We start from the raw sequence: 11,862 nt of genomic DNA, 5'->3' as shown, positions 1-11,862 counted from the left end.
CTTTATTGAAACTTACCCTAGTTGCATTATTTTTTTAATATTAGGTGCTAATGATGAACTATGCAAAAAATATTCAATGAAGCTTGAGTAACTTTTTAAAAGTACAGTAACCTCTCGCTAATTTACGCACATTGTGTCCACAGAAAAAGTGCGTAAAGATACGAGAGATCGTAAAGATACGAGAGGTATCAAAAATACTTACTATAATGGGTTTTTTGATATTAAGACTGAGGATTTTTCCACTTTTAACAATTTGTTTACTTAACTTATAAATATGAAAACAAAAGATAAAATTATACATATAAAAATAAAAGATTTAATTTCATATAAAATAATAATAATTGTAAAATTTTTTTTACTAATTTTAATAATAAGTAAATTATATTCTATTCTACTTAACAAATTGCTGTGCAAGGCAAGTGTTACAGAAGAACTTAAACTAAAAAAAAACGTTAAATGAAAATTAGTTATATGTTTAGTAAAAAGAAACAATCGTGATTTATGTTAAGTATCACTGCTACTTTTTGCTAGGATGTTTCATTAGATTTCTTTTTTAAATGTTTATTCATATATAGGGCAAGAGTAACGTATTATTTATTTGTGTTCCAAACTCTCATTATTTTAATATATTTTCATTATTTAACACAGTCATATTTCTTCCAGAATTTTAATTTAATATCTTATTGCTAACAAAATTTCTGAAATACTAAGGTATAACTAAATGTCTATCAATGAGTCAAGGAACATAAGTTTACAAAGTATAAAGATTTAGAGAGGTGAGTTAGTATTTGAACATATTTTACATTAAAAACATACAATAAACCTAATTTGTGCAATACTAAAGAAAACTAAAATTTTCATTGTTTGAATTTTTTAGAATTCTAAAATGCGTAACTAAACGAGAGTGCGTAACGTCATGATTACGTAAAGATGCGAGAGGTTACTGTATTAACATTTTGTTATTAGCCTTTTTCAATGACAACAAAAATCCTATGTTAATTAATTTTATTTTTAATCCTTCTAAAAGTTAAATTTTTAGTCCTTCTAACAGTAAAATAATTTTCGTAAAGGATTTTTCAGTATCATCAGTAGAAAATTATTTTACTAAAAACAGAAAATAGAGTTATCTGTGCTCCAATGATACAAGCTTAACCTTTATTAAAGTATAAGTATTAAAACGAACTTTTCAATTTTCAAATGTTACTATGTGGATAAAAGTAGTTATGTTAAAGAACTAAACTAGAATAAAGTTTTTCAGAAAACAGTTTATTAGTATAACTTTCCTTTCTGTCAAGTTTCTATTTTAGTTGAGCAGAATAGATACTTTTCTGGCAATTTTCTTACAATGTCTAGCTCTAGAGTATTAACGAATAAATTATTTATATACAGTCGTTCAAAAATGAACGAGTTAGTAGTAAAACTTACCAGTATTTAAAAAAGATTTATTTTGATAAGAGAGTTAATAGAGTAATACTAAATTATTTTTATTAAACTACTATAAACACTAACTTAGTTGCAGCTTTAACTATTTATTATAAATGAAAAAAAAACAAGATTAGCAGCTATTTGTAAAACAGTGAAAATTTAATTGATTAAAGTAAGCTCTATATTTAGATCAATTTAAAGTTTGTAAAACTAATGACACAAATTTATAAAAAGGTATTAGTCGAATGAACTTTAATTGAATTTCTATTACAACTAATTGTTTAAATATAATTTTTTTATATAACAGAATTAGGTTATAAAGATCTAAATTTTTATTAAAAAAATCACTAGTAAATGTACGTAGTAAAAAGTAGTTTGCATAGGTGAGATATTTAATAGAACATGTCAGTAAATACATAGTAAATTACAAAATAAAAAAATGTTTTTTATTTATAAGAAAAGCATATAAAGTTTTTGTAAAACGTAACAGAATTAATTTAAAATATCCTCACTGATATTTTTATAAAGTTTACTCAACAATAATTGTTCCTTTCTGGCTGCGGTTACTAAAGTTGTTATTTCTTGTGCAGGCGTAATGATGAACAGCTTTTTCTTTGAATGAAGTCAGAATTCCAGCGTATGATGGAGATGCTTCATTGAGGTTTTGATCCACCTGTTCCTTGTCTTCAACAGACTCATCACCACAAGTATCTGAATCCAAGCATCTTAGAAGATATTAATAATTAAACGGTAGTTCTGTTTATAAATGGTGCTTTTATTCTATTCTTATTGATAGGTATAGTGGACTAACTTTTTTAGTTGAATCATAATAAGTACTTAGTAAAATTTACAAGATATAAACAAATGTCTTTGTTACTAAAAACTTAATTATTTTTATTAAAAAGAGAAAATAATATTATCATCTTATGATTATAAAAGTATTTTTGAAACGGATTAAAAAAAAAGTTTGTTTTAAAACAAACAAAGCACAAAAAAATTCTATAGACATCATAGTACAAAAAAAAACTTTAATTTTAGCGACTATTTATTTCTTTATTTTAATCTCTACATTTTTAATAGTAAATATTTCATTTTAGTACTTAATGATTTTTTAAAGGTTTTTTAGCACAACTAAACATTTACTATATAACTTTCTAATAAAAATTAGAACGTTTAAAAATATGATTAATTTAAAAACTTGTAATATCCGGAAGAAGCCAGTTGAACTGCTACGTCTTTCCAATCATAATTTGATCTTCTACCGCCAGCACTATTCCACATAACGTTCATATCTACAAATATTTATGTTTTTGTTGTCAATAGTAAGAAAGGGTAAACATAACTACAGCTTTAAAGCAACTAAAACTGTCGATTTCATTTTAAATTAACATTTGATTGCACGATAAACTTTTAAAGATTATGTTTTTATATGATTTTATGTATAAACTGTAATCGGTGCTTAAATAAATATTTTATGATTTTTTTTTAGTCTAACTCTAATTACCAAAAATCTTTTTATGTTTTAAACAAACAATTTTTAACTCTTTATTTTATTATTGTTTATACATTGTATGTGTTGTATATGGTTGCACAAACTTTTTGTCATGGTCATTACTTCCACAGAGGATGGAAAGTTGTCTTCTCTTCCCGGCATTTGAACGAAATTGTTTCTGTCGGTACCTCCTTTGCCCTGACCGTCATCTCCCTGTTGACCGTCTCCTTTTGGAGCTCCTGAAAAGTAAAATTTATACCTAATTCTATTTTTAATTACATATTTGCGCATGTCTACTGATCGAAAGTAAAAGGGTTTATTTATATTTAAGACTACTATTATTTTTTAGAAAATGTCTAATACTAAGATGAATTTATTCACTGTTACAGCGTTAGATTAAGCATTGTTGAAAAGAAATGTCTTAACTTTATATGCGATAAAAACTTTTAAAAATAAGGATTTTTTTTAAAGTAGTTTAAAGTTTTAGGTAAACATTAATTAAATATTATGATTTATTTTTATATTTTCTGTAATAAACTTTGCTTAAAAGTTTTATCCAAAAAACACTAAAGTGAGGGTAAAATAAGTTTATTCTTACCTAAGTATACTTTGTGAGTAATTGTAAATAAAACATTTTAACGGAGTTATAAGTTTTTCAGCTTTGATTCATTTGCGCATTTTTTAGAAACACCACCTCAATATTTACTCAGCATTGTGCAAAAGCCTAACTAACTGTTATATCTTTTTAAGAGATTTATAAAGCATGTTTTTTATAGCTATTTGCTTTCATATAAACTTTCGTAAATTTTGTTTTTTTAAAAACTGTTAACTGCTATAACTAGTTATAAATATATTAAGATACAATAGTATGCCAGTTTACATTTATACTTCTAATAAATGTAAAAACAAAAAAAAAATCGTGAACAAAAAAAACCAACTTCTATGTAAAAAGAAACAAACTTTATCTTTATTACATTCTTTATATATATATTTAAACATACATTTTCATAATCAAACAACATTAAAGACTATCATATATTAATAAAACTTGGTCGTTGTTAGATTTTTAAAAAGCTATATTAATTTGAACATTTATATTTAAACTGGATGTCAAAGTTACTAGATTGAAAAAAGAAGTTATTTTGAGCTTAACCTTGAAACTTTAGAAGTTGGTTAGTATTAATTTTTTTGTTATTACACAATTTAAAAGTTTTTTAAAGTGCAAAAAAAACTTGTATGTCTTTCATTAAAAGTTTTTCAAAATATTTTTAAACATAAAGCAGATTTAGTTTTTAATTAATAATTTAGGTATCTAAACTCGCAGATTAATTAAATAATAAGCGTTATTTTATTATCTCTAATGTTATGTTTTGTTACTAAATTTTTTTATTGTTGAAAATGATAAATTATAGATTTCGATTTTTTACTCATAGTACCTTATAATTAATAAATTTACAAGATGAGTTTATGAGTGTAAGCGTTTAATACTAAGTACTTAATGCTTAGTGATAGTACTTTTGCTTAACTGATAAATAAGCAAATAATTTATTTAATAAAAAACAAGATACGAACCATTGTTATGAGTGTTAGAGCCCGTCCATTGTATGTGCACTAAGTCTTCATTACTCTTTACATTCAACGTATTTGGTACAAAGTCGTATTCTGTTGCAGGAAATGTTTGAACTATATTTCCTCGCTTTCCTCGAACGTTCAAGTTTTTTATTACTGCTTCTTGAGGTAAGTCTGTTTTTTGTCAATATTTTTACTAAATTTTTGTATGTCAACTTTCAAATAAGTTTTATAATTTTTTAAATCAGTAAGAAGTTAATAAAAAGAATGCTAAAAAAATTGTTTTACCAATAAAAACACTCATTTTATTTAAAATAAAACACATTATATGTACTTGTATGTTAGAATATTAAATTGCTGTTTTTTTTTTAGATTTAACCGTTTTAATTTTACAATTATCATTGTAAATACGGTGCTATAAGTATATCTTAGTAATGTTTTAATTTACACTCTTCAAAAGTTCTTATTGTTTTTTACTTGATGGTCTAGGGGCGATTTCAAAAACATGACTTCGGTCCTCAAATGTTCTACCAAACTGTACAGTGTTGATAGCAAGTTGAAGATCAGGAGTGTTTGATCCAACGTCAACTTCAGGATTGTTTTCAATTATTTCATTATCTGAAGCATCTGTTTTCCATGGATCGAAATCATCTGTCGATATGTTGTACCTAAAAACAAAATAACAGGAAACTTAACTACTTACTATTTTTCGAAAAATTACAACAAAAAAAAATAATTTCAATAATTCTTTTTTGACCAAGCTTATACTTTATAAACAACAAAGTTATGTACTTATTTATTATATACTTATTTGCTACTTATTTATCTCTAGTAGCTATAAGATAAAAAAAGGATATAATAGATTAATTAGATTTATTTGAAACAATGAAAGTTTAGTTTTAAAGAATAATTTTCTGCTACAACTTTTATATAACATTCATATTACTTTTTTTTTGTATTCTATTAACTTATCATAGTTGTTATATGGCTGTATAGTAGTTTAGATAATTAACGTATATATTGATTACGAACTAAGCTATTTTTTAGCTGTTAGGATAATAATGAACAGCCATCATTAACAAATTTTTAACTAACTTGTCAAGAAACTATAAATAACTTTTAATAAGTTATTATTGTTAAATTTAAAACGTACCTTAGTCAGTTTGTTTAAAAAAACTAAAGATGTTTTTTATTGCATTTTTAAATCATCGACTATTTGTTTTTACTTGACTAAACATAACAATCTAGTAATAAATAGTAATTAGTGTTAATTAAAGCGAAATAATAATTTAAAGCAGTACAGGAGCAACTATAAAAAATTGTTGCGTAAGCAAGTCATGAGTGCTCAGCTATTTATAACGTTTTTCAAAAATTTGTCAAAGTAATTTAAATAATTGTTTTTATGAAGTATATTTTATACGTATTTATACTAATTATTAACTTTTAGTACTAAAAACTTTTCAAATTAAACTAATTTAAACCTAAGCCTTGTTACGCATCTTTGTTCTTCTCCACTTGGAAAATATGGTAACTTCCATTTGTAACCTGATCTTTCACCATCTGGACCATCTCCAAGATGGTTTACCCTGCCAAAATCTGTTACCTGTGTAAAGTGTTAATTAAATTAAGCGAAATTTTATTTTTCTAAACGCTTGATAAATTTTTATTTTTTAAATGTAATAGTCAATACCATTTTCACGTACTTAAAGTATGATATTGTAGTTTGCTTTAAATTAAACAATTTAAAGTTCTCAACTTAAGTAGATTTAAGGAAATTAGTTGTATTTTATTTTCGCAGTTAACATAAACATAACAATGTTTCATTCTCATATTAGTATACAAGAGATCACCAGTTGTTAAATAAATCTTATTCAAATAGAATCTATTTAGAAAAGATTTATTTTAACAAATGATGATCTCTTATATCTTAATATGTAGAGTGAAAAATTGTTATGTTTATGCTAACTGCGAAAATAAAATACAACTAATTTCCTTAAATCTTTAATAAACTGTACTTAAAATAAGTTAAGTTGATTTTATGGGTTAATTATGGAAAAATTAAAAATAAAAAGCTAGCTAAATATATTTTAAGACGAATTAAACAAAGAACTGTTAATTTATAATAATATAATAAAACCCATAAAAAATTTGTTTTATGAGTTTATCGAGTCTATTAATAGTAATCTAGTAATTAGTTTATACATGAACTAAAACTTTAACTAAACAAAAGCTTAAATTTTAGTTATACGTATTTTAAGTCTGCTCTGGTCAAAGCTCTTATTTTATTTTCATTGACTTATCTAACACGAAAATAAAGCTTGCTAATTGTTAATTGTACAAAAAATACTTAGCTAACTCTTTATAATATTTTTACATAGCAAATTACAATACTAACAATGCTTTTGACTTTATATACTTCTGTAATAGTATAGTTATGACTATTAACTTATGAAATTGTCTTAGTTTAAACCATAAGTGTTTATCAAAAAATCTATGAAACTAAATGAAAAAACAAGTGTTAAAAAAACAACTTAATTTTAGTATCACTTAATGTATAAAAAAATCATTATTAGTTAATTATTTAAAGTTTTATTTAAAAAATAAAAACTACAAATAAAAATACTTATAAAATGTAAACTAACGATACATTCAACAGGGGGTGCTTGTACAAAGCACTTTTCTTCAATGTCTTTTTTTTCTACGATGTCTGAAGGAACGTACGCTACTCCCCATTTATAAACGAGTCCTCGAGCTTTTGTGATTTCGCTATTCTCTGCTTCACACTAATAATTTATCTTTATTTTGAAATATTGATAAAAATCTACTAAAACACACGGTATTTTTGTTTTGTATTTTGATATAAAATCTTACTTAATGGTCTTCATGAAGCATTATTAATTGACTCTTATATTATTAAAACAATGTTTTTATGTCTTAGAATACTTTATTAACGTAAAAAACAAATAAAAACTAAAAAAATAATTTAACTTTTATTTATAAAAGCTTCAAATAGATTAATTTATAACTACTTGGCAAAAAAACAAAAATTATTAAACTTTTAGAAATAAACTTTTGCAAATACGATTTAAAATTGCTACAAGAATAATAATTTATTGTAAAAGTTTTATTTTGGATAATGCTGACAAACTAATAGTCATAGAGTAATTATTTTAACAATTATCAAAAACTTTTCAACACCGCACCTGTTGCTTATTTCTTAGTCGCGGCGCATACTCGAGTGCTTGCTCGAACTCAACCCAATCACCTCCTTCATCCTCACAATCCTCTGCGTTGTTTGACTCCGACCAGTGCTTTCTGTTTCCTGATTCCCACTTAGTAATACATTCACCGTACGGTCGACGATTGAAGCTATTTTCCGTATAGTAGCTTGAATAAACATGTCTTTTGTTATTTGTTGTCTTTTTTTTTGTATCAAAGTAAATCATAACAAATTTGTCGCTTTTATAAGCAAAATATTACGAGAGATAATTTTTTTGAATGCTTAAATCAAAGTTCTTTTTTAAATGTTTTGTATTGAAAAATTAAATGACAGTTTTAGAATAAATTTTATCAACTAACTCGCACATAGTACTGTTACTAGCTAGTACAGCTGCATCAATCCACGGACTTGGATGCCAGTATGGATAATAATCTCTTTCCTCAGGACATTCGTAACCAGATCTTCCACCATTCGGATTCTGCCTAGTAGTACGAGCAGCAACGACACCTCTTGCATTCTTTTTCAATTTCTGATCAGCGGTAAAAAGTCCTACAATAAATTAATCAACTTTATACTTTGTAATTGGGTTAATAATCGGTCTTTACCGTTCAAAGGGTGGAAACGTAAATATCTGAGCTAAATTGTAATTTTATTTTATGCGTCTTAAAAACAAGTTTTTGTTTCTATAATTCTTTACCTATTTAGTTCCACCTTATATCACTCTATGTTGCCTTCTAGATCTCTCTAGATAAACATACTTTTGTTCAAATATAAACTAAAATGTTTTTTCTTTAATTTCAAGTTTAGTTATTTTAATTCAAAAATTAGTTTAAGTTTAATTTTAAGCTTAGTATTTTGATTGATTACTCATTACATAATGAAAATTCCTGTATTAAACTTAATTTTAAAATGGAAACTTGGCTATAGATTTGGTTCATTTCAGTAATTTTATACTTGTGTAAGACTTTGTAATTGAGTTTAGTTAAGCCTTTAAACTTAAACAATAAACACTAACAATAACAATTTTTGTTAAAATCAATGAATTAAATGGTTCAATCAAAAATTTTAAAAGATATTTGTTTATTAGTAGCACTTGTTATTCTAAAGAATAGACTAACTGTATATATGATATTCTAAAAGTTATTTAAACTTTCTTATTTTCGGTTACTAAACAACTTATAAACATAAAGTCATACGACCTGATTTCTACATACATAAAATATTTTTTTTCTTATGATGTCATGAAACTTTTGAAGGTTTGAAGCAGACTGGAATGTTTTGATTACTTTTTATTAGTAAAAATAACAAAAAAATTCTTAAATATAGTAGAAAAAATAGATTATTAATATTAAAACTAAAATGGCATCTTCACGACTAAACATTATCCCCGTACGTAACTTTAACAAAAACTATTACTGAGTTTTAAAGTTCTAAGTAAAGATTTATTACAACTACTCTAAAAATTAAAAACAACCTTCGTTAGCTTGCCTTCTGTAACAAGCATCATACCACTCCCAGCTTTCTTGCAAAGCCCTTGTAGCTTGCACGTTGTTGTTTTTTCTCTGGTTGGCTTGCTGCTCGTTTTCATTCGCTCCTGCCGCGTTATGATTCTGTGACTGTGTTTGCTGACCGTTCCGGATTGTGATAGAGTCATCAGCTGGTTTTGTTGAATACATAGTTCGTTTTAAGCTAACTTAAGTATGACTTGATTTTAAATAGATTTCAAAGAACTAAAACTAGTATATTTGTAATTCAATTCAAGGTTATGTTTATTTTATATTTAAAGAAATATAGTTTAGATAATTGTACATTATTATTAAAAGATTTTCTTAGACTAACGAGCTCTTTCTCCCTGATTTGGTTGGCACATGTACTGTATAACCATATTGCAGTTCATTTTAAGCGGAGAATTTGATTCATCATTACCACAACCATGTTGCTGAGTCCATTGAATTTCTAACTCTGAGTCTCCAACCAATCCACTTTCAAAGTATCTCTATAATAAAATATATTTTGTAATAAAATGTAACAAAATTTTTGTGCTCTCAACAAAATATAATTATTTCAGTTAATAAACAATTTTCAACCACATCACTTTTTATGTAAAACTAACTTAAAGTTTTATGTAGAATTTTTTCTTTACTTAAAAAAATATCAATAACCTTCATTCTTGTTTATAAAAATATTTGGTACATAGTTTTAACATACAGAATCATTATTGTATTTTGTTCATTTATTTGTAGTGTTTACACTAGTATAAAAATTATATTTGTGCAGATATTATAAGTATTATCTTTACTAAAAATGTTTTAAAACATTTTTGCTTTCTATAGAATTTTATTTCAAGACGTTAAAAGGTATCCGTAGTAAGCGACTCAATAACCGAAAGGTTTTTTTGTACATCTGGTCCTAGGATCAAATATTTCAAGTGTCTTATTTGTCGTTTAATAAGCAATAGTATTTGGACAAAATGCAAGTATAAAAGTCTCAATAGCCTTTGAAAAAAAGTTTCAAGTTTTTTGTGTATAAAAATAATACATTATTGTTTTAAACTTTTATAACTTTAAGTTCATGATAAATAATTAAAATTTTTTAGATAAATATTTATATTAAGTGTATAAAAGTTTTACGATTTTGATAAACTTGTGAGGTTAAATAAAGTTTGTAAGTATAGTTATTTTCAGAGCGTTTAAATATTTTAAACTCATCAATACAAAAATAAAAAAGACTTAATAATAAGTTTGAATCACCCAGTATTCGTTTTAAAAGCGTAACTTCCTCTACATTTTTATGAATCATACTACCTTACACTTTTACTTAAGCTATAGAAGATATAACTGTTAGAAAATATTTTTTGTTCTTTTTAATTGTTAAACTTAATTTATTAACTTTTTATAAGATCCTACCATTCTGTATTGTTGGTTTTCATTGGTAGCAGCTTGACTTGTTGCATCTCCAACATTGTAACCTCCTCTATTATTGTTCTGTTTAAGTTATAATATGTTGATTAATAATGTTCGATAAAAAACAATACTATTTAAATTTTTCTTACTACTGTTATAATTTACAAGCAGCTCGAATAAATAAGTAAAGGTTTACAAACACGATGCATTACTATAAAAACAATTACTTTTACCATTTTTGCCATAATCCAGCTTATTTTTTGCCTTAATGTTTGTTCCGTATTATTTTATTGTTTTTAGAGTTTTTTCGGTCTTTTTCGACAACTATTTTTATGACTAAACACTACATTAGCTAAAAGTTGTTTAAACGAAATGAAATTTCTTTAACAAAACTACAACTTTATTAGGAAAAATAAATTCAAAATTGCTCTACTTTCCGACTAAGAAAATTAAAGTAGATTAAGATATTTCAACCAACCTGAGAATCAAAAACCCGATTGTTATTTGCTCTGGTAGCCGATTTTTCATTAAGTCGATTGTTGCTACCTCTTGGGTTATGCATGTAGACATCAGCTTTTACAATAAAGCATAAACTAACAATTACTGTTAGTGTTACTACGGTTTTCATTTAAACTTTTTGTACTCTGGTCTTATAAATATACTAGAATAAGATATTAGGCGACTTAAGTATATATGAGAGGTATAACTAAAAAATTTGATTTAAAAACTGATTATTGTTTGAAGTTTAAATTTAAAGCGTTAGTTTTTTAAAAAGGAGTAAAACTTGCATTTTTCCTTAGTTTTGAGTTTTAATTAAAAAAAAAAAACTCTTACGAATTGAACTTAAATTTAATATTTTTTCGACAAGTTCATAAAATAATTTAATTAAAAAAAAAAGCTCGTTACTTGATGAAAATTAAAGATGCAATACAAATATAACTGTTTTTCAATTTACTAGTTAGTTTTCTACAATTATCTAAAAAATCGACATGTATAACCTTCAGGCCAATCGATCAAAACCTTTAAAACTTGTGAACATGTGTTATTATGTTTATTAAATCTTTCAAAGTCTGATAACTAAAATTTTTTAAAGTTCGGTATTACACTTAGAACTAAAAAAAAACAAAAGTTTAAAAATATTTACTTAAGTATAATGTAATGAACTTTTGTTATTAAATGAGCCAGTTGTAGTATATATTATAAATCTTAGAGCTTTAGTTTCTTTGATGTATTAATTTCCTAATAATTAATTG

The 11,862-nt window shown here is 25.0% G+C and overlaps 1 protein-coding gene across 1 annotated transcript; it reads right to left on the bottom strand.

Moving 5' to 3' along the window:
- Nucleotides 1-1,522: 1,522 nt before the first annotated feature.
- On the bottom strand, nt 1,523-11,266 carry LOC145842787 (protein DD3-3-like). Its single transcript, XM_082950269.1, has 13 exons — nt 11,088-11,266; nt 10,613-10,690; nt 9,546-9,702; nt 9,181-9,363; nt 8,066-8,255; nt 7,690-7,873; nt 7,129-7,269; nt 5,968-6,089; nt 4,964-5,154; nt 4,490-4,660; nt 3,022-3,156; nt 2,624-2,717; nt 1,523-2,150 (listed from the first exon to the last, which is right to left on the bottom strand). The coding sequence occupies exons 1-13, from the start codon at nt 11,235-11,237 to the stop codon at nt 1,955-1,957; spliced, it is 1,992 nt and encodes a 663-aa protein (XP_082806395.1). The 5' UTR covers nt 11,238-11,266; the 3' UTR covers nt 1,523-1,954.
- Between the last annotated feature and the right edge of the window lie 596 nt (nt 11,267-11,862).

The sequence above is a fragment of the Thalia democratica genome, chromosome 8 (assembly GCF_965202585.1).
Source record: "Thalia democratica chromosome 8, ktThaDemo2.hap1.1, whole genome shotgun sequence".
Lineage (NCBI taxonomy): Eukaryota > Metazoa > Chordata > Thaliacea > Salpida > Salpidae > Thalia > Thalia democratica.
Note: the sequence above shows the minus strand (reverse complement) of the source record. Positions and strands in the feature narration are given on the sequence as shown.

Bases quoted from the DNA above. Each gene is read 5' to 3' on its own strand.
- LOC145842787 (XM_082950269.1), bottom strand. From the start codon at position 11,237: ATGAAAACCGTAGTAACACTAACAGTAATTGTTAGTTTATGCTTTATT. The intron at 10,691-11,087 runs GTTGGTTGAAAT...TAACTTAAACAG, and splicing joins ATCGGGTTTTTGATTCTCAG to AACAATAATAGAGGAGGTTA. The intron at 7,270-7,689 runs GTGCGGTGTTGA...ATAAATTATTAG, and splicing joins GACTAAGAAATAAGCAACAG to TGTGAAGCAGAGAATAGCGA.